The 20,871-nt window shown below is 40.4% G+C and overlaps 1 protein-coding gene across 3 annotated transcripts; it reads right to left on the bottom strand.

The window, feature by feature from the left end:
- Positions 1–216: 216 nt before the first annotated feature.
- On the bottom strand, positions 217–17,332 carry LOC139121326 (kelch-like protein 36). 3 transcript variants are annotated; one of them, XM_070686120.1, is made up of 2 exons: positions 17,093–17,332; positions 217–3,779 (listed from the first exon to the last, which is right to left on the bottom strand). In XM_070686120.1, the coding sequence occupies exon 2, from the start codon at positions 3,677–3,679 to the stop codon at positions 1,682–1,684; it is 1,998 nt and encodes a 665-aa protein (XP_070542221.1). In that variant the 5' UTR covers positions 3,680–3,779; positions 17,093–17,332; the 3' UTR covers positions 217–1,681. The 3 variants fall into 3 exon arrangements, with proteins under 3 accessions (XP_070542221.1, XP_070542220.1, XP_070542222.1); XM_070686119.1 differs by lacking the exon at positions 17,093–17,332 and adding an exon at positions 16,925–17,061; XM_070686121.1 differs by lacking the exon at positions 17,093–17,332 and adding an exon at positions 15,370–15,850.
- Positions 17,333–20,871: the final 3,539 nt, after the last annotated feature.

Here is a 20,871-nt window from a genome sequence, read left to right as displayed (position 1 = left end):
CATTTTGAATACCAAGGAACGCCCTTTGACTACATATGGGCATATTTAGATTACAGGTGACTGTATACCTTTAATACTGTTACTTTTCATTTAATAAGGAACGCGTGAAAGAAGAGGTGATTTATCCATGTGAAATGTCAGTTTGCCGTGTTGGAGAAAACAGGAAATTCCAATCGTAGATCCTTGAAAATAACTTAAAATAACAATCAAACGATATTTACATAGATACACAATATTCTTTAATATATTTCACGTAAAAAACTTGTCTATCTCGACTTGAAGTCTTAGACTCCATCCATGGGCACAAAAATGCGAGTTAAAAATTTCACGTGCACCACGGGCACCGAAAGAAAAGCGAGAATGTTACTAAATATGAGACTCAATGGAAACAGCTGTGGAATTAGTTATCTAACTCTGGAGCTTAATGCCATTTATGATGACTGATTTACTTGTAAAACGAAAATTTGTGGAGTGCTTTCCTTCAGTTTCAATACACAGTTAGTGGTACTGCTACCGAGACTATAAGTTCATTCGACTATTGTGAAAATCTACCTCTATTTCCTGTACACTTGGACAATGGAACATACTTCGGGGACAATCCCCCCCCCCTCCCAATTTTACAGGGACAAGCCTTTCAACAATTAAAATAATGTTGGACATGCCTGGCAGGAGAGTCACATGTACATCGAGCTCCTTGAACAAGACGATGACGTCACAATTTGTGAAAGTGGTAATTAACTTATTAGCATATATTTCACGTACAAGAAATTACGTAATCATGTTGATGAGTCGCTTCTGTCGGCAAGTGGGAATGAACTAACGTTTACAATCTGATCAATTTGATCCCGTAAGTCATAAATTTGACAAAAAGCAATGCCTAAAAGACTGCGAATGCGTGTCCTCAAAGCTGAATCTATTCATATCACTTCGCATTTTTGTCCGCTAATTTGATTTCATTGCAAAATGTGTTGAAGTCGGACAGGGAACCTTTACCCCACCGCATTCCGATGTAGACCAATGCATTCGTACCACATGTCTTCCGACGTCGTCCATACATCTAACAGGTGTCTTTCTGTGTGCTATTTATGGTCTGTCGGGCGTGGTACGATACAAAACAACACAACAATACAAATTCATTTTTCGTGTGTTCACTATGCACGTCAGACGAAAAGCACAATACTATAGCGATTGTCGTCTGCGCTAAGAACTAAAATTTAAATTTTCAGTGTCACAACATGGACACTCCTGAAGTAAGCACGATGCTGGCAGTGATAGCCCCGGCTATTTTATACATATATAGAAACTTAGAAAATACAGATTCAAAAGTCATGAAAGTCTGTACACATGTTGTGCTCCAACTGTACCATCGTCAACTAAGAAAAAACACCTTGAACTTGGAATGTTAGAGTAAATACATTATCTTACAAGACTTTGAGAGACGGTAAATATTTGTTATTTCTTCCATGTGCGTGAATTGAAACCAATAAATTTCTCCACAACGAGAGACGGGTCCCATCCTAGGATTTTGAAATCAATTTACTTGGATCACCTAAGTGAACAGTTGCTTTCAGTATTGTTTGCATTGAATGAATTTTAATCCAACGGTATATGGTTGGGTATACGTTATGATTATAAGTATAACGATGTCAAAGCAAGTCATTCCGGCTTGAGCAGATAGGCATCATCGTGTTGTCTCCCGTCTAACTCCCGGGCACGTCTTGTGGCCCGTTTCTATGGCTTTATGTTTGGTTACTATGTGACGCACACTCTTCGGTCGATGGAAGACAAATGAGGAGTGTGGATACTCTCGAGCCCCGTGGCTGCAGAGCGCCGAACCGGGCAAGATTCTCCATTCTTGTTGCTCGGGTACGAAATACTCGGTTTCCGACCGGCTGTGGATCACATAGATCTTGTCATTGCAGGCGGCGAACACGCCCGCTTCTCTCTTCCGTCCGGCGGAGCTCGCCGACGACAGTTTCACGGTTTGTTGTCCCGACTCGAAGTCGTAACGGCGAATCTCGTCGATGTGTTTCTCCTTGCAGCCGACGAAGAAGAATTTATCCCTGTCGGAGAGCATGGAAAGCTGGTACTGGTAAGGTGAGTAGGCCCGCGAGAAGAGAAACGAACCAAGCTGCCATTCGTGCCAAGTGTCCGATTGTGGGTTGTAGTAAAAGTTCGTGCCTATGCTCACGTCGAATTGTACATCATACGTTTTCCCGTGGACAAAGATCAAGCCAGCATGTGCCGTGGCGGTCAGCCAGCACAGTCTCCTCGGCATCGGTGTTTTCCTCGTCCAAGTGTTTGATTGCGGGTTGTACTGCTCGATGGAATTATCATATTCCATCGTGTGCATAATATTGGGGTTGTTGTGGCACATGCCCCCAACGCCAACTGCGTACAGGCAGTCTCCAAGGGTAACAAGCGTTATAATATCACGTTCCTGCGTTGGAGGAGCGATCTCTTTCCACTCATCGATATGCGGGTTGTACCGGTACGCCTTGTCCTGAGCCCGCCTTGCACCTGACCGCCCGGTAACGTACACGTAATTGTCCAAGACGGCCACGCCGCCACCGCGGATGTTCATGGGGACTGTGGTCAAGAGTTTCCAGTGACCTTCTTCCGAGTCGAGGTACTTGAACTTGCTGGAGCCGGTCCTGATATCATCAACGATGGCTACGACGACCCGCGTACCCTGGCACCGTCCCTTGACGACTGTTTCCAGGAATCGCTTTGGAACGTCCTGGAGATAGTCAGATTCCAGCAGCTCAAGGTAATTGTCGCCCATGAACAGCCGCACGCAATCGGTGACCACTTCCAAACCATTCATGTCTGCAAACTCCATGAGGTGCCGAAAGTTGCTTTTGTTGATGACGGGGTGCAGACTCTCAGCCTCGAACATGAACTTCATCTGGAGGTACATCGCCGTAGTGAGCACCTCTTGAAAGTTCTCCTCTGTTAGGAGAATGGCGTTAGTGTACAGGTAGCCCAAGATCACGCGAAAGGCACGCACGCTCACCTCCTTGAGGACAACTTCGCCCTCCCAAGTCTCCCGCATCCCTGAAGTAAACATGGCCCGGAAGAAATCACACTTTTCCGTCAGTAAAGACCTGTGCACTTCGTACTTTTCGTTTTGGACAATTATGGTGACGTCGGGCGGCCACCAGGGACCCTCCCTCGGCATCACCATGGCATCACTAAAGGTGAGGTCCGGCTCAGCTGTATGGTTAGCACTGGATGCGCACTTTGGCTCTGTTCGTGTCATCGTCGGCGGTGATGTATTGAAATTACAATGCATGGCGGTCATGGCGGTTGATCCGGCCGACTGATGACCGGTTGACATGCCTTCAATGAACCAAGCTTCGCTCGGGGAAGGCGGCTTCTCTCGACGGGCAGGCGACGCCTCCTTAAGTTTACCCTCGGTACTCTCCATGGCGGGAGGACGAGATTCGGAATGGACGCCAGAAGACTTGGGCAGTTGGGGTGGACTTGAGGAGACGCTCATCATAAATTCGTCCGCAGAGTGAGATACGTCATTGTTCAAGATGTCTGACAAAGAAGCACTCACAACTGGCAGCGCAGATTTCATCCCACCTCTCTGCGTCGACGTCACTCTGCCAAGTTCCTGGACGTCCAGCGTGGCGGGTGGCGGCTTTATTTCTTTCTGTTCCCCCGTTGCCATCTTGGTCGGGCACTGAACTGGTCTTCAACGTGAACCATATCACCTGGTCGGCCTGTGTGTTTACCTCTCAACTTCTATTCGGCGTGTCGAAATCTACAATCTGAAAGTACAAACAAAAGATACAGCTTCAAACAACATCGCTCAAGCGAACCACAAGAAGCCCCACTGAATGAATAGGGTGACCTTCGTATGTCAAAAGGAACGGATACAGCACAAAGCGCGCCCTCTACACCATTCAGTACAGCTTGGATTCTGCATTCCAATACGTCACTGAAAAGAAATAGAAGTTCTTGAAGATTTGTCTCGATTGTTAAAACCGGGATTTTACAGTAAACTAAGACGGTAAACGTTCACTATCAAACCATAACGCTATCTTCGACTGGGCTTCATGTTCTGCATTTCCATGTCGCACCAAAGACACAGCAAATTTTCATCTGCGATCAAACTGAAACAGGCCTTATCGGTAGAATGAGATAAAAGCGAAAATGGTAAAAGCATACTGTCATAAGCTGATGGTATATATATGTTTACATTTAATGTTCGCACTATCGATAACTCATAAACGTTTAGCTACAACATGGATTCAGAAACAAAACGTCACTTTTAAGGTACGCACCTCGAAGCTGAAAGACGAGCATTTTCTCAAACTTTCGACACGGAAACATTCAACCCTACTCTTACCAAATCAACAGTAAAATCATGGATCGCTGTGCAAATTTTTGTGCAAGAGAAACACATCACCAAACATTTACCGATATTTGAAATATAATGGCCGCTATCCGTGTGTTAACTCTATGGGGAAAAATAAAGTTTCAAATTTCACAAAACTAAGACGGTAAAACCTTTCCTTACTCCGAGAGCTTCAAAATAAGCTGTCACAAGTATTGGAACAGAATCGAATTTATATAAAAATGTGAGAATCTGAATATCTGTCCCCGAGGTGCATTCGACGGATACGGTAAATAGCTTCATGAGTCTTTATGATGATGATGATGATGATGTCCTACTTCAAATACCTAATTCGAAAGTATTATCCATACAATCTCCAGTAGGTCAATGGTTGTCATGCTTTTTATGAAAGTTCAAAAACCCGCTCGCTCTATTTTCGAAGTTTTGCAACCCGTTTAGCGAGCAATGCCTCAGTATATCTCCACCGCAAATACCAACGGAACCCGATCGACAAGATTGTGTTATGGCTGTTCATATCTCGTTAAAAAAACATTTGGCAGTTTAAGAAAGTTTCAGCGCGACAGCAATGATTCAAGTGTAAAAACATTCTCAGGAAATCATCGAAAACATCAGAAATTCCGAGTTGCCTTGAAAAAAAGGAGGTCGAGTCAGTGCCGTGCCATAAAGTAAGCAGGTCGTGTCATTGCCGGGGATACAATCCACTGGGTACTCTCGAATCACATACAATCGACGATGAGAGGGAGACAGACATACACTTTAATAGCACTGCAACTCACTTCACTTAACATATAATCAGAGCATAATAAGGCCATACATGCGTTTGGTTCGATGATGGGACTTGGAAGGGTGGAGAAAATTACTGAGTTTTTGATCTCGGTTGACAAAACCCGTGCACGTGCATCGGGCTCATCAGTGCTGTGTTACAATGATTCATTTGTAACTTGGGAAATGGAGTGATAGTGGTTTTATGTGACGTACACGCCCGGATGTACTGTAATTTATTCTGAAATTCGCGACCAATGAGAAGATCGACAACTCTCCGGTATCAAATGCATTAAAAAGTAGAGCGTCTAAAGCATGTTGTCCAAGTTGCAGAAAGCTTTGGAACATAAATACATTTATTTGAATGCCTAGCCTATGTTAGCGAAAGCTAAAAGTCCCGAAGGAAACCTCAGTGCTGTAAAAATCGGATTGTTATGTTTCAGTACTGCGATGAATGATACACACATTCCGTATTCCGAAGAGCTACTGTGGAGGGACCGTGTTTCAGCAGAACCATTAGTTTCTGATCACCCGACGGGTCAATCTCCGCATACAGATAGTAGCGCGGAGTGGATAACCCTAGTATTATAATAAGGAAGTCTGGCCAATAGATATAGCCATAATAGGTGGGGTTGCGCGGTCAACAACTCTGAGACTCTCTAGCTAGGTTAGAATTATCCAGGCCGCGCTACAATCTCTGTGTGGAGATTGCCCACGGCCGACCTACATTTTTCATACCAGGGGTGATATTTGTTCTCAGTTTACACGCGACTGTGGGTTAATATATTTTAAGGTAGCTTTCTGCCTTTGTTTTGATATTTTGAGATAAAAACACGATTTTTCTTTTATCCCTGAAAAGTATTCCTATAATATTGATCTTCCTTGTGTGTAGAATATCTTGGTCGTGAAGTTCCTGTTTTTGGCTGAAATTTTGGAATAAAAATGTACGAGAGGCACAGGTGTACATTTTGGCGTTTGAGACTACCGTTAAGTCTTGATTGACAAGGGATTACGCTAAGCAAGCAGCGTCACAGTATTCACATGCACTTAGACAACACCGCTGTGAAAATCCCATTAACACCTACCGTTCACTGCGTGGGTCAAGACCATAGAGTGTACCTGGCGAAAGGTGGGTCTTACCGTTTTTCTCATAGGGGTGGCCGCTCCCAAAAGATCATAATTTATCGACACAATCGGACAGGTCAGACTTATGACATGTTGACGGTACAATTTCAGATTACAAAAATGGCCCACACACTAAATGTTTTATCTGGGACATTTTTGTGCTTTTGTAAAAGCACCAGAGTGGTGGATAAGTTTCGTAATGTTAAACATCTTTGAAGAGGCTGTCCCGTATACATAAATGGTACGTTCCACTGGCGGCCTCAGTGACAGCGGGAACACTTGAATACCGCAACAGACACCCTTCACATCTTCAACATTCAAGCAACATTCGGCCTCTTTCGGCCGAAGTTTCGGCTTTTTTTGGCCCCAAGACATTTCGACACCCCCGTTACGATTTATTTTTTTCCCTTCAAACTTATAAGTAACTGACAGACCAGTCATATTCATAAGAGTGACCTTTGCGTTCTGACCAGTATGACTTTTACAGTGCCGTTTAGGCGCCGCTTTTCAAAGTTTGACAGTGTTGGCGGCTATTGCTATTGAAAATGATATGAAACTCTTTCCTCACGGTTTTTCACCATGTTCTCACAAACTTTAAAGCATGTGAATGCTGACACTATACTTCTCAGTGTTTTGATTTGTAACATTTGGCACGAGTTCCCCCAACCAGGTAGTGCCGAAACGTCTTTGGTCGCGTTGCCTAAACGTCTTGGCGTCGGAAATTGTGCGGCCGAAACGACTTTGCTCCAAAAGGTCTAGAAACCCGACATTGTCCGTTCGATGAGAATACTGAGTGAGTTGAACAATTTATGAACAAAACTGAAATATCAGAAACCGCGGCACTTGAACTACTTGGGATTAGAAAATACAAGGTGGAAACAAATTGCATGGGCTTCAAGACATCGACAGGAAATTTTCCCAAGGCAAAATACGTAGCAATGCAGAAATCACCCGCCACAAAACAATAGCTGCTTTGGTTTGCAGACGTTTTGGCACAATGACAGTGAACTGAAATGTCGAAGTCGTTTCAATCCCGCGGTCCCGTTTTTCCTTGTCCCATTTCGTTACCGACCTTGACAAGGTAAAAACATACGTCGACTAACAAATGTTCATCGTACACCGGACGAATGTGAATCAAATGATTTTATGGGAATGGACACGACAACATTGTTATCAGTTATCATGGCAGTAGCCAAAATGCTGCAGGACCGAAGACAAATTTCAATACGAATTTGACCGTCACGTAATAACGTAATCGCCCTGAGTTTTCATCAACATGTCATCATTGGTCGGTAAACCATTGAATAATACGCTTACGGGCTAACTACTTGAATACAGTGCAAAACACCATCCTAATCCTGAGATTTACATGTAATGAAGACGGGTCTGATATCATATTCGCCTGGAATCGATGGTACTCATGTTGGATACGAACGACAGAAGAGAGTTATCTATCTGTGACTTATGACGCTTGACGAGCGGTCTATCGCATGCAACTTGCGCTTGATGAAATGACGTACTTTTCTCTATGTTCATGTTTTCTCAACTTCTCTCCTTTGACTTTTATGCCGCCGACAGGCGATTGGCTCATTTTAGCATAAATGACTCCAGAAACGGTCTTCACCCACAGAAATGCTGTACAGAGTGAGGACGAACTATTGTCTCAGAAATTCTCGTAGTTTGATTAGTGTTAATCGGTTTTCAAGGCGCGTGAAGATCTAAAAATGGCTGCTCACTAGAATCCTCGGTTACTCTAACCGTAATGGATCACAGCATGGAGCTGTTCTTTTTATCTCCATGATCACAGACATCGCAAATGTACATCCACATACAAACGCAGATATTTTTGTTGTCAGCCAATATTGTTTTCTCTATATCACTCATCGGGCTCGCTTTCATTCCGCAGCCGTGAGTCGTTTCCGAGGTCGAATCGAATGCTGCCATAAACTTACACTACAGTGTACGCTTGTCATGGAGGTAATAAGTCCAAACGCTCGTGTAGACGGCATCGAGGTGCCGTAGCAGTTCCGACAGTTAGCTCGAACAGTTAATACTCTATTTAAACCTTACAACTAATCAGTCAACAGATTATGCATAATCCCTTCCCTGGCACTCCCCAAGTTTATTTACTCATCAGCTACTGTGTAGATTGCGCTCTAAAAAGAGTACAACGCTCCCAAAATTCACTCATTTTAGCCTCATTTCGACCGTTGACACTGATTTCAATGAGTGAATATACTGTTGAAGTTGAACACTTTGATTTCACTATCTGGTTTTAGTGTTTTGTCGGTTGAGTACATTGTTTATTGCCATTCAAAAGGAAAAACCCGAACCAATTTACTAAATCGCCTTTTTCTCAGTTCGGCATTTTGTCACATTGCAGAACGTTCAAAGAATTTAACTCGAGAACGCGTGAACGGAAGTTCACCAGATTTTCACAGACGTTTGTCGAGTAGGTTGTCTCCAAAACCGTGTCTCAGTTTTTTTATGAAGATTTTTAAAGTCGAGTTATTGCTGCTTAATTAGGCGGCATTGTAAGACTAATCGGTGGATAAACTTTGACTCAACGATGTGAAAAAACTAAGGCCTTTTTCAAAAATCTGAGACACGGTTTTGTAGCCAGTATTCTGAAGACCAATTGCCCGTTAACACCTAAACAATAGCCCCTCTCCGCTCAGACTTAAACTTTTTTACGTGAGACCACCCATTTTCTTTACACTTTCACTAAGATCTTCAAAAAAATTCATCGCACACTAATTTTCTCGATAAAACAAAAATATTCATAGAAATAGCTTCCAGGTGATATATAATACTTGGGTAAAAGTACACATCTTTATGGCAAAATTCACGTTTGAAAATAGGTCGTCGCAAAGGCGGAAAGCTACCTTAAATCTTTATTTGATGTTTTTATGATACGTCATGCTGAGATGAAACGATTAGGACTTGTCGACTTCAGAATCTTATGAATAGCTCCCTCACGCACTCTCCCCATATATTATAGTGAAAATTACGCTAATCGGCGGCTATGAACAGCCCTCGATCTATGTGAATGTAAAGTCATAAACTCTATATAAACGATCATAAAAATACAGCCGTGGAGAACAGAAATGCGAGGAAATTAAGCGTGAAAATAGGTACATGTACATCAATTGGCACACCAGAAACACTTTTATGGTAGTATGCGCCTCTAAAGAATTAAACTTTTGCTAAAACTTTCCTAAATGAAACTTTCCGTCATAAGCTTACTCTTACATAACCGAGAAGAAAAATCTGGGGGTCACCGTGAAAATGTTGCTTCTAGAGAAACAGATTATCTGAAATTCAAAATGGCCGCCATCCATGTGATAACTCTATGAGGAAAATAAAATTTTCGATTACCGAAAAACTAAAACGATGGAAACATTTCTTACTCTAACAGCTTTAAAACGAGCCCCACAAGTGGTAGATCAGAAAAGAATTGTAAAAGTTTGGGGAGTCCGAATATCTGTCCCGAGGCGTATTCTACCAATCTACCTTAAAGTGGTTATGTATTTTTTTTACAGCAAATAGTCCGGGGTCACTTGTCGTGATTTTGGCTTCCGTGTGCAATTCGTGAAGACTCTTGTCAACATATATCATTTTGTTCCTTAATACCTGGACAGTCCAAAAAACATTGTTGGCATTTTTTCTTTCCACTTTGTCAAGGTTAAATTCAAGGTCATTCGTTACTCAGCAAATTCCATTGATTAAGCATTGTAGTGCATACAAATTGGCTATAATCATTGACCAAACTACTTCATAGCACCTTCAGTGGTGTAAGGGAACTTCACAGATCATAATAGATTTTAAAAAATTGTTAGGGATTATTGTTTCTGATTTTACCGTTTTATATGGATTTATATGCAATTACAAGGATTTGCTCATTTTGCAGTTGTACATCATTTCCCATGCACTGTGTTCAATAATGACACGGATCGGTTTCTGACATGCACTACGCTTGACAACTACATCATAGACTTTATTTTATCAATTTCCGTGTATTTCAGCGTAAGTCATCCGCAGTATTACCAGCTCTGCTAGGTTGTAAAATCCAGACTTTTGCGCAGAATTTCACTTTTGTTGCCATTTATCAAAACTAAGCCTCTGTGCTGAGAAATATAGACTATTACCTGTGCCTTTTGAAAATCAACTCCAGTACACACAATGTTGAACTAACCAAGACACCCATTGTTAAAACATTGATGCAGAGTACAAAAAATGATACATTAACAATATGTTGATCCTTTATTGAGACACAGGTTTAGTCCATAGGTTGTTTACGGTTAAAGATGACAAGAGAAGTCAAAGACGATGTTAGTAGTTTCACAGAAACCATTATCCAAAGGCTATTTACTCGATATTTTAATGTCACGGGATAGTCGACATTTAGTAGTTGCGTTTCGCATATAAATATTTCACATAACTGACATTGCATGCAAATAACTTCGTCAAAACTTTCAGTATGGAAAAACATATCATTCCTCTGAAAAGCGGATGTTCTAAAACAGACTTTAATTTATGCCTGCTATGTCAGGAAGCGAGTGGTGAGCTTGTGCCAAATTCCACTGCATATCATGACACAGTGCTGGAGTTTGTTCACCAGAAGTGAATTTGGTGATGGTGTCTTTCCAAGAATATGTTCAAGACTTAGGGATGATGATTCCTTCCCTTTGAGCTTCTGGTGCTATTAGGCATACGAAATGCTATGCAAATACTTGCCAGAAGGTCTACTCCAGCTACCAAAATTGCGCTATGAAAAAGTCATCAGAGCACGATGATAGCTCTGTAGTGTTAAGTAAAGCTCGTGGAGGACACTCTACACCAACTTCACCCTTGCTTTCACTAGGTCATCAGCTAGTACATACGACAAAAGCATGTGTTTTCTGTCAACAATATAGTTTTTCTTTGGATTCTCTCTTCATGAGGTTTCTTCATTCAATGCTGGGGAAAAACTACAAAGAGCAGTAAACCAAGGAAAATCAGACTTTTTTCATTGACATTAAATATCACAAAAGATGTTGGACCAAAATCGTTGAAAATGTCTTGCGAAATTTAAACACAAATGCAGACTTACACCCATTGTGTGAGACTGGATCTGCAAATGTTGGTAATGACAATACCACCATGCTTGCTGCAGATATCATTTTTTTCCTTGTTGGAAAATTCTTTAGCTGAAGGTTCGGTTTTAAACCTGGGTGAAGTACATGACTCATATTTGGCAATACGTAAGGAACATGGAATTGTGAACCCATCAATTGGAAATAGGAAATTAAAGAAAATTTTTACTGATCACATAAAAAATACGGAATTTGTAAAATCTGCACGACGCAATGAACCAGAATTGGTTTTGCTAAATGCTACTAAAGATGCAGCAATATAGGGAGTTGCTGAGGAAAGCACAGAGGAAAATGTGAGAGTACTGTTCAAAGCTGCCAAAATTTTGAGAAAAAGCAATATCATTTTCAATAAGCACACCTTGGCCGTTCAAATGTTCTTTACAGACCTAAGCTACAGATGGTCATGTACCTACAGCTCTCACCACTTTCCTTCGGTGAGTTTTAGTTGGCCCATCAACTTCAATGAATGATGATTGTCATGATGCATCAGTAAAGAAGTGCATTGGCAATGTTTCTGACGTCATAGTGCAGTCTTTCAAATCTGAGCGACAGGTATCTTACAAATCAAGGGCCAATACGGCTGTTTTTAGACAAAGAGCCATTGTAGTTGGCGGTTGGCCTCCATATCCACCAGACTACAACACAGGAGTCTGGTTGAAATCATGCATGGGTTGGGTTTATATGTTGATTACAACCACATTTTACGTCTAGAGACCCAACTAGCGGAATCTGTTCAAGCAAGTACATTAGATTGAACGTATATTCCAACAGGTTTACAAAAGGGAAAGTTTCTCTTTTTCGCATTGATAACATTGACTTTAGTGAGGATACTCCGGATGGCCAAAAAACTACCCATTCAACAGCCACAGTTGTGTTTCAACAGAATAAAGAGAAGATAAACAATCTTTCCCTTTCCACAAACTCTACAGGCAAGTCACTAAAATGCGTACTTGAATCAAACCTCATCCCTTGTCAGAAAAGGAAAAGTATACTTATCAGTCAAACGTTCAGAATATATTTGCTGTTAATGAAAATAAATTCATGCTAGATCTTCTGTTCTACAATGGCTTGTTTCAAAGTCAATGGTCCGTAAACGTGTATCTGATGATAATATTAGCAGAATAGGTAATGTTGTTGTTGTTGATGATGATGATGATGATGATGATGATGATGATGATGGTGGAGGTGGTGGCGGCGGCGGTGGTAGTTGTGGAAATGGTGATGGTGTTAATGACGATGGCACATGGGGGCAGATATTCCTACATGGGCAGCATACAATTCCATGTTTTGTGATACTCTGCTAACTACAAATGTCTTTGCCCTCCCAATGCTCTCTGCATCACCTACGAACTGGTCATGTCTGCTAACCGAATTTAAACAAGTTGAAAATATAAACACGTTCATCCTTGGACCAAATCGCAAATCAATAATAACGCTTGACATGCAATTATATATAGAAGGTAAAAAGCTTGAAATGACAAGAGGTGACTGCAAAGATAAGTGGAATCTTCGCATAGGAGAACTGCACACTGTCATAACAGCTCTTAGAACAACATGAAAAATGATTTAGGGAAATGGCATTGATGAGGTATGGATAGAGGCAGGCTTGTTTGGTCCTACTACAGTTAGACAAATCCTACAGTGTAAGCATATGAAAAGAATGCAATGACATGTACGGAAATGTGTCACTGTAGGGATAATGAATATTATTGTCAGAACTGTTTACCTCTTATAAGTGACACTTTTGTTGACGATTTAGATAATGATTAACAACTTAAGCATGAAAATCTTCCTTTTTTTGAATGTCACTTATGCAGAGCTATGAACATTAGTTTTAAATTTGCTGTGTGATCGTATTGCTTTAATAACTAAACTTTCTTCAGATTAGAGATGACGGTATTAAAAGTCATTGACCTTTGACAGGACATGTTAGACAGACATTCTGAGACTGATGTATAAGATTTATGAATCTGAAATTGTATACAGGATAATAATTGTGATGTTTTATGATATGGAAAGGCATTTCTACAAAAATTAGAAAGAAACTAATATTGACCTTCAATCGACCTTGGTAAAGTAATTCTATATATTTTAATGCAATAACCGTTTTTTCAACAAACCTCAATGTTAATGATTGTAAGGAATAATCCATATCAAAATGTATGTTTTCAAAAGTAATTTTGTCGCAAACTGGGCATAAAAATCTTTTCGTGGCTAAGAATAACCAATTTTTGTTGATTTTAAGGAAATGACCTTCAAATGACCTTCATAGTCGTCAAAAAAAATGCCAACAATGTTTTTTTAAAATCTTGGCCATTAAGTAAATCGATGAGCTAGGTTGGCAAAAATCTTCACTCAAAACACACGGAATGACAATTGACCCCGGACTAAAAACCATCTCTTCGAACACGGACATCTTTGTGGAGTGAGCATGCATGGAGAGATGAAGGAAAAGTCAGACATGTCTGACAGAGTGAATTGGGCCTGAAATGTCCACAAAAGCGTCAAACGTCTGAAGATGTTGATCCACAGTCCAACAGGACTGAAAAGGCCATCACTGAGTAACGATGAGATGATCCACCCAAGAAGGTAAAAATGATTCAACATTGGGCTGAAGCACAAATTGAGGACAGATCCCTTCTCTGCAGTCGATACGGCTAGATCACTGCAGTGCCATCCTAAAAAAGATTATGGTTTTACGGCCTGGGAGTCGGAGGAATCAGAAGGGGTCACTAAAAAAATTGAAAGCTACAAGGGGAGCTTGCTCAAAATGTTGAGAGGAAGGGGGAGCTACTCAATTATTTTTTTGAAATGTACTGATGCATTTAGTCTTGTTATAAAATGATATAAAATTAATAGCAAAGAAGGACGACAAAATTACAGCAATAAAGGCAGATTGCTTCGAAAATCATAGGTAGACCTAAAAAGTGCAAATGGGTGCCACTACCAGCAATACTGATAGTAAATTTTACAGAAGACAGTGATGATGAGAATGATATCGATGTCCATGTACTTAATGGCACCAGTGACAGTGAAGATGAGGACACTGGCGATGATGATGTCACACAGTCGTTTCCAACAGTTGTGACCTGAGGTGGAAGGACATCTGGGTCATGGAGGCATGCTCTAAGCAGATACCATTATTAGTGCACAGTGTCTAGGACAAACTGAACGGTCGTGAATTCACCTTTTACTGTCAGAGAAATATGTATTTGAATTGACTTATGTTAAATAACCAGTTTGACATTTAACCATACCCATCCAAATAAAACAATACTATATACTGGGTAAAGGGGAAGCTTTTATATCTTCATGCTGTTGTGACTTTGGATTTCATTTTGTTGGTTTCACCTTGTTCAACTGTCATGAAACAATTGGTGATAATCTGGCAGGGTAAACCAGGATCTGAAAGGTCTGTACTATTTCTGTATTCGTAAATTACACAAATACATTAATATGTCTTGATATTTTAGTTTTCAAAGATAGAGGGGTCAGTCAAAATTTCTGTTTTAGAGGTAGTTTTCAAATTCCTCGTGGCTGGCGGGGAGAGGTTCCTCGCAATGTCGTAGTTCTAATAACGGCTCCTTTACTACTATAGCATATCCAGCCATAGGCCCTATTTACTGTTGAAATGTACTTTGGGAAGATGGGCATTTTGGAGAAAGCACAGGTGTAACCACTGTCCCTCCACAAGACGATGACGATTGTTCGATTCACGGCTAACTATCGGAACGCATAACGGCAACGTTTATGATACTGAAATTTCAGTCGATAAATCAGATATAGCAATCAATCACGGTGTAAATTACTAAGTTTGGTTTGAACTTTTATACAGGCAAGTTGACGGACTATACCCTATGTTTTATATCAAAGCTGTATCATGGTACGCCAATTGGCCGAGTCTATCATGTTGGCGTCAGTTGATTCACTTCATAAAAGTGTGATTTGTAAAGATATGTCAAAGTTTACGCGACCTACTTCTAAGTATGGTTGACTCAGTCGGGTTGGTTCGCTCTCCGGGTGTCGATACGTTGCAGGAATACTGCGGCTTTCACTCTCACCATCGAAGTCGGTTTGAGTGTTTCTGGTCCCCTTTCGCTGTGAAAGTCAACGGAGCGGGGTCACAATGCAAATGTGTCGGACCCTGGGACCCCCGTGTCATCTCGGGAGAGCAGAGCAGCTCTGCAGTATAGTCACTGTGTGCGTGCCAAACTGCTGAAACAGTCTTTTGCGCCTACGTGCAGTTTTACACCTACCCATCCATTCCTTCAAACGCCTGTCCACAACGGCACATTACGCCCGATGTCACCACAGCGTGGTGACAAAACATTCCATAGGCGCCTCTTCCAAGCTTCTTCTGCTGTTTTTGAGAACGTACTTGTTGAACTCAGGAAAACTTGTCAAAGACTAGGAAAAAGTTTCGGTTGCGACCTCACGGAGATAGTCAAACAAAGTAATCGCTCACACTGTTATTTGATTCGTTTCACAGCGTTATCATTAAAATGGTGTCACGTGTTAGTTGACGACATCACAGATACTCAATACAAAACAAAGGTTTATACACAGACCTTAGAAAAATATGTCACTCATGCACGGACCACCACTTGATCAGAACAAGGGAGCGTATGTGTGCTTCAGATCTAAAGCATGGCGGTTAGAATAAAGCCATGCAACTGTTTACACGATTACATAATTGGAAGAGAACATGTAACATTATTCAAGTTGTAGAGTAGAAGTTGTCTTATAAAGGGTAGGATTTAGCAGATTGTAAGGCCACTTCATGAGGACAATTTCTATTCAGCCCATTTGTCGACAGACCCGCGTTCTTTCGAACGGACCATTTGTTTCGCTCCACTCGCTTTTTTCGCAGAATTTTACAAAATGAGCAACAACAATGGCAAACAGCCTGTTTCTTGGTTTGTCCGACCGGAAGGAGCAATTCATGGCAGTACCACGAAGCATAATGCTCGGACACACTGCTACAAAAGCATGGACAGGACGTAACGGAACAGCTTTGTCAATGTGAATGACCGACTAGCCGTCAGATAGTGAGAACATAAATCATTGTTTGAATAATAGGTTTGAATCTAGAATCATTACGGCTTGTTTTGGGGTAAATGAAAACGGGTGTTTGTAAAGACCAGTTTGCATGGTTTATCTGCTGTAAACTAGGTCAAGTGTGAAACTGCAATACCAACATTAAACATGTCTAGCAGCTGTTCTTGAAAGAGGCATTTTGATGAGGCACACCTGTTGTTCTGAGTATGTACGAATCTTACTCAAACTTTGTAGTTCTTTGTTCCCGTTGAATTTTAAATATCTTGAAAAAGCTTAAGATTAATGTGTCAGTGCATAGGCCCTCGAGGGTCTATGCTCAGTGTCAGCACGCAGAGTTCCTACGAAAATTAACTCAGCACCGTTTTCGTGACCTAAAGCTTTATGTACCTTTTTCCTTTCAGTGCGGCGACCCGAGGACGACTATAAAGCCAGATAAAACCTTGACAAGCTCTCCTCTGGAAAGATTATATCATACCTTGTGTGTCAGAGCAGAATCTTGAGATATTGTATCAAAGCAGCCCTTGGAAGTTACTGTCCATGAAGAGCGTTTTGAATCGGAAACACGTCGGCCTTGGGTGGATTGTATTCACCTTCTTATAAAGAAACCCCAGTGCGCATGCGGGCAATCGAGCTTGTAACTTACCCTTAGTTTACGACCTGTCCTGAGACGAGGTGATCACATTTTCACGGCAGTACCCGTTCTTCCCCAGTTGTTTGCGGCATGTAAGCTATCAAAAAATATCGCCAAATTACGAGTACGTCTTTCGGATCTGATAGCTATACAAACCGGAGCGAAAAACCCCGGCTAAAAACGGAAGAAAACTTGCGCAGGGTGATAGACCTATACACTGTGTATCGCGTGACCGAGTGACCGATATGAGGCAATCGTAAAGGTCAAAGTTTACCGTAAAGTCATCAGCGTTTAGATGAATGGTATGGGTGAATGAGGGCTGTGCGCATACCAGTGTCATGGACATGTAAGGAGGGTATTATCTTTTACCACCATGCACCATGCTAGTCATTGCTAGTCATGCATGTTACTGAACACACAGTTATAATGGCCTATGGGTAGCCAAAACAAATGACCCCGGACCTTGCCGATTCGTAAGTCAGTGAAAGGCATTTTCGACGGAGATCAAGCTGTATCACCTGTATGTCAAGCAATACCATGGAACTTGTCGGGGATTAACACAAAGAATCTGAAATTGTTTTCAATTATATATGCTATGGTCACTGTGACCGAAGTTGAGTTGGTGAATAGCAGCAGGAAGGTAGTGCCATCATACCATGATCAGTCCATAAAGTTACTGTGTTGCTAACTATTGGTATGTACTACTATCATTTTTGTTTCGTAAGGGTTGGACCATAAGGGAGTGGGTGGGGGTGGAAGAAATGGGTATTACAGCAATTTTCTTACTTATCCTGGCAGCATTTTTTCCAAAGGTTACCTGGAAATAATTTGTCCAGTAGAGTCAGTACAGTAGAGTCGAAGCAATTTTTTCCACAAAAAAAATCGCTGATTGGCAAACTATGGTATCACGTGCGTAGCACAAATAATTCCCACAATTCTATTTGATTTGTACCGTTGCTTTTCTTATAACTTTTCCTGCTCTGCATATAAGGAGTAACGGAAAGTGTATTAAGTTGTTTAATAATATTGCGTTTCGATATTTCAATAAAAATTCCAAAATAATCATTCAAGTACCATTAAAGTCACATATTCTGCAGGTATCTCTGGCAAGCAAGCCATGGCAAACTGAAGTGATCATTCTCTGAGAAAAGTCAGCAGGTAACATTCTTTTGTCATTTCCATTGGAAAAAGAACCCCTTTGTTTCATAAAACAGGTGCAACTAGTCTCCCTACTTTCCATTACATAGTATACGGCTAAGGACACAATCCGTGAAAAATTTTACAAAAGTGCAATGTCCTCTCTCAATCAAGCGTGATTTTCCAAATCATTTAAAATGAGAACAGAAAACATGATGTTCTTAAGAGTATGTTTTCAGAATTTTCATAACTACAATTGGGAGACACTGTCCATTTCCCGCGGAATCTCCAATGGGAAAAATCATAATGCATCATGGGATATCTCCAGTACTGTGGAACATCACTAAATTTTGAAATGACCATGACGTGTGTCTAGCATGCGGATGCATCATGTGGGCCTTCCAAAAAACAGATTTTGACACTTCTTGATTATTCAGTGTAGAAAAATCATTAATAAAGTTACCTCTACTTATCTGCAATTTCCTGTAATTTTCTGTCTTTATTTTTAATTGATAGTCATAAATCTTCCTAGAAACAGCTTGTATAGATTTTTTGATATATTATCTACTTTGCTTGTTTCTACATAAGTTAATATTCAGATACTTAAATTACTAAGTTATGACAAAATTAGCTGTGTTGATTTTAAGATAGCTAAGCTGTTCAGATATCAACAAAATATTCTGCAGAAAATACTTTGCTGGTTGCTTGAAGTCTGAACTTCGGTTTTCAGATAACAAGCATTCAAAGAAATTTGCTGTTTTATAAAACCCTTATTGACAATTGTCAAACAGAAGTTTTTAAAGGGACAAAGTCGCCTTTTTTACCCTTTTCCTGGAGTACAGTTACCTTTTTAAGGTTTAAGAAAGTTTGTGATGTCGTTTTGAGTTCAACAAAGTTTTAGATAGTGCGTTTTTATTCTTCACATATTTATTCCCAAAATTTTGTAAAATGTTTTTTGGGTTGAGCAAAGATTTGCTTTCATATATAAAGCTCTACTTTATGGTTGTTGATAAGGATTTATGCATGTTATTGTTCTGTCATTGCCTTAAAAGTTTTCACCAGTGTTTTACAACGCACAATGTTAGCTTTATTAAGAGGTGTTTCAATGATGGTGCCTGCTGAGTAATATATGCTATTACCTTTAACCTTTCAGGGTGTTTATAAGTGTTTACAGGTCATACATTTTACAATTTCCACCACTGTTGAAAAACCAAATCAATGTCAACATCTGACAGAAGACTGGAGTTAATGCAATTACATGTGCAATGAATATCACCAAACAAAATTATTTACTGAGATTTGAGTTGCAACTGAAAGGTTTTGTTTTCTTCGTTTATAAATATTTTATCAAATGACATACAACATATATGTCATTGGCATTGCAATAAATATCGGTTCAAGAGAACATGAAAATGTTAAACTTTAACATGATATTTGACAAACACTGACAGTGCACCTATCTGTCACTTAGCAGTGATGTATCAGTAAACAACTTGCAGATAACCAAGTACACATCCATGCATACATGAGTTTCTGCTTGTATATTTCCACTAACCCATTCATACCATATATTCTATGCAGCAGATTAATTATTAAACGATCTATGAAAGCTGGGCCGCGATTCACCGCCGTAGGCGGCAGCTCCGGAGACCACTGAAGGCACAATATGCTGTCCTAGGGTACGTGGCAACAAATCTTTTTTTTTCACAACCTTCCTTGAAGCAATTTTCCCCAGCCCAGTGGGCAGACAATTTTTCCTATAAATGACCAGCAACAAGTTTCTTTGAAGATCCTCCAGCCCTCCTAAATCAAATGGGCCACCCTAAAAAGAATGTTGTTATCATGTTTCTAAAGTATGTTGAAATGCTATTTAATTTGCGTACTACAATATGTATGTCTTTCAACACACGCGCGCTCTATCAAGAAGAGTAGGCCTAATACTTTGAGTTTGTGTTCCCGGGCAAAATTACAGTGAAAATTATAGCATAAACAGTAAAAGCGAGTATGTTTGCCCGATATATTTTTCTTATGCAAAAATCCGATTCAATTTTCAGTATTTTTTAACCCAAGATAAATATGCTGGCAGGTTACTTTTTTGTATGACATTCAAGTGTGAGCTTGATGAAAAAGAAGTGTAATTTTATGCAAATATATGCAAATCATCAGATATTTGGGCTCCGTTTTTTCACCAGCTTTGAACATGTCAAAGGAATGTAAATAATCTTTTGTTGGGTCAAATGGGTGATATATTCACATTTCATTCTTAAAATACTAAAATACAACAAAAGGGCAACTTAATCTTTGCAATAAAACACTTGCAGAGGTAATGAGAATAATATGGCTTGTGATTTTCAGGGGCAGGTTTCTTTTGATTAGCTTTATCTCTAAGCAGACTGACTGACTGTGCACTACTCTCAGAGGAGAACTGTAAAAAAACCCGATTTTATTTGAATGCCAGTCTTTTGAAGAAAATATATGAATAGGCCTAGATGATGCTAAATTTCATGGTATAGTGTCAGGTTCATGACTCAGCATCGTTGCATTTTTCATGATTATAACTAGATACATCAGAACTCAGGACGAGGCTGTGTCTGAAAACTATAACGATCCTGTTGTCATGGACACGCAAACAAGGCCGCCTTCAGAAACAAAAC

The sequence above is a fragment of the Ptychodera flava genome, chromosome 21 (genome assembly GCF_041260155.1).
Source record: "Ptychodera flava strain L36383 chromosome 21, AS_Pfla_20210202, whole genome shotgun sequence".
Taxonomy (NCBI): Eukaryota; Metazoa; Hemichordata; class Enteropneusta; family Ptychoderidae; genus Ptychodera; species Ptychodera flava.
This window is presented reverse-complemented; position numbering and strand designations above follow the sequence as displayed.

What these genes read in the sequence shown, in the direction of transcription:
- LOC139121326 (XM_070686120.1), bottom strand. Translation starts at nt 3,679, where the DNA reads ATGGCAACGGGGGAACAGAAAGAAATAAAGCCGCCACCCGCCACGCTG.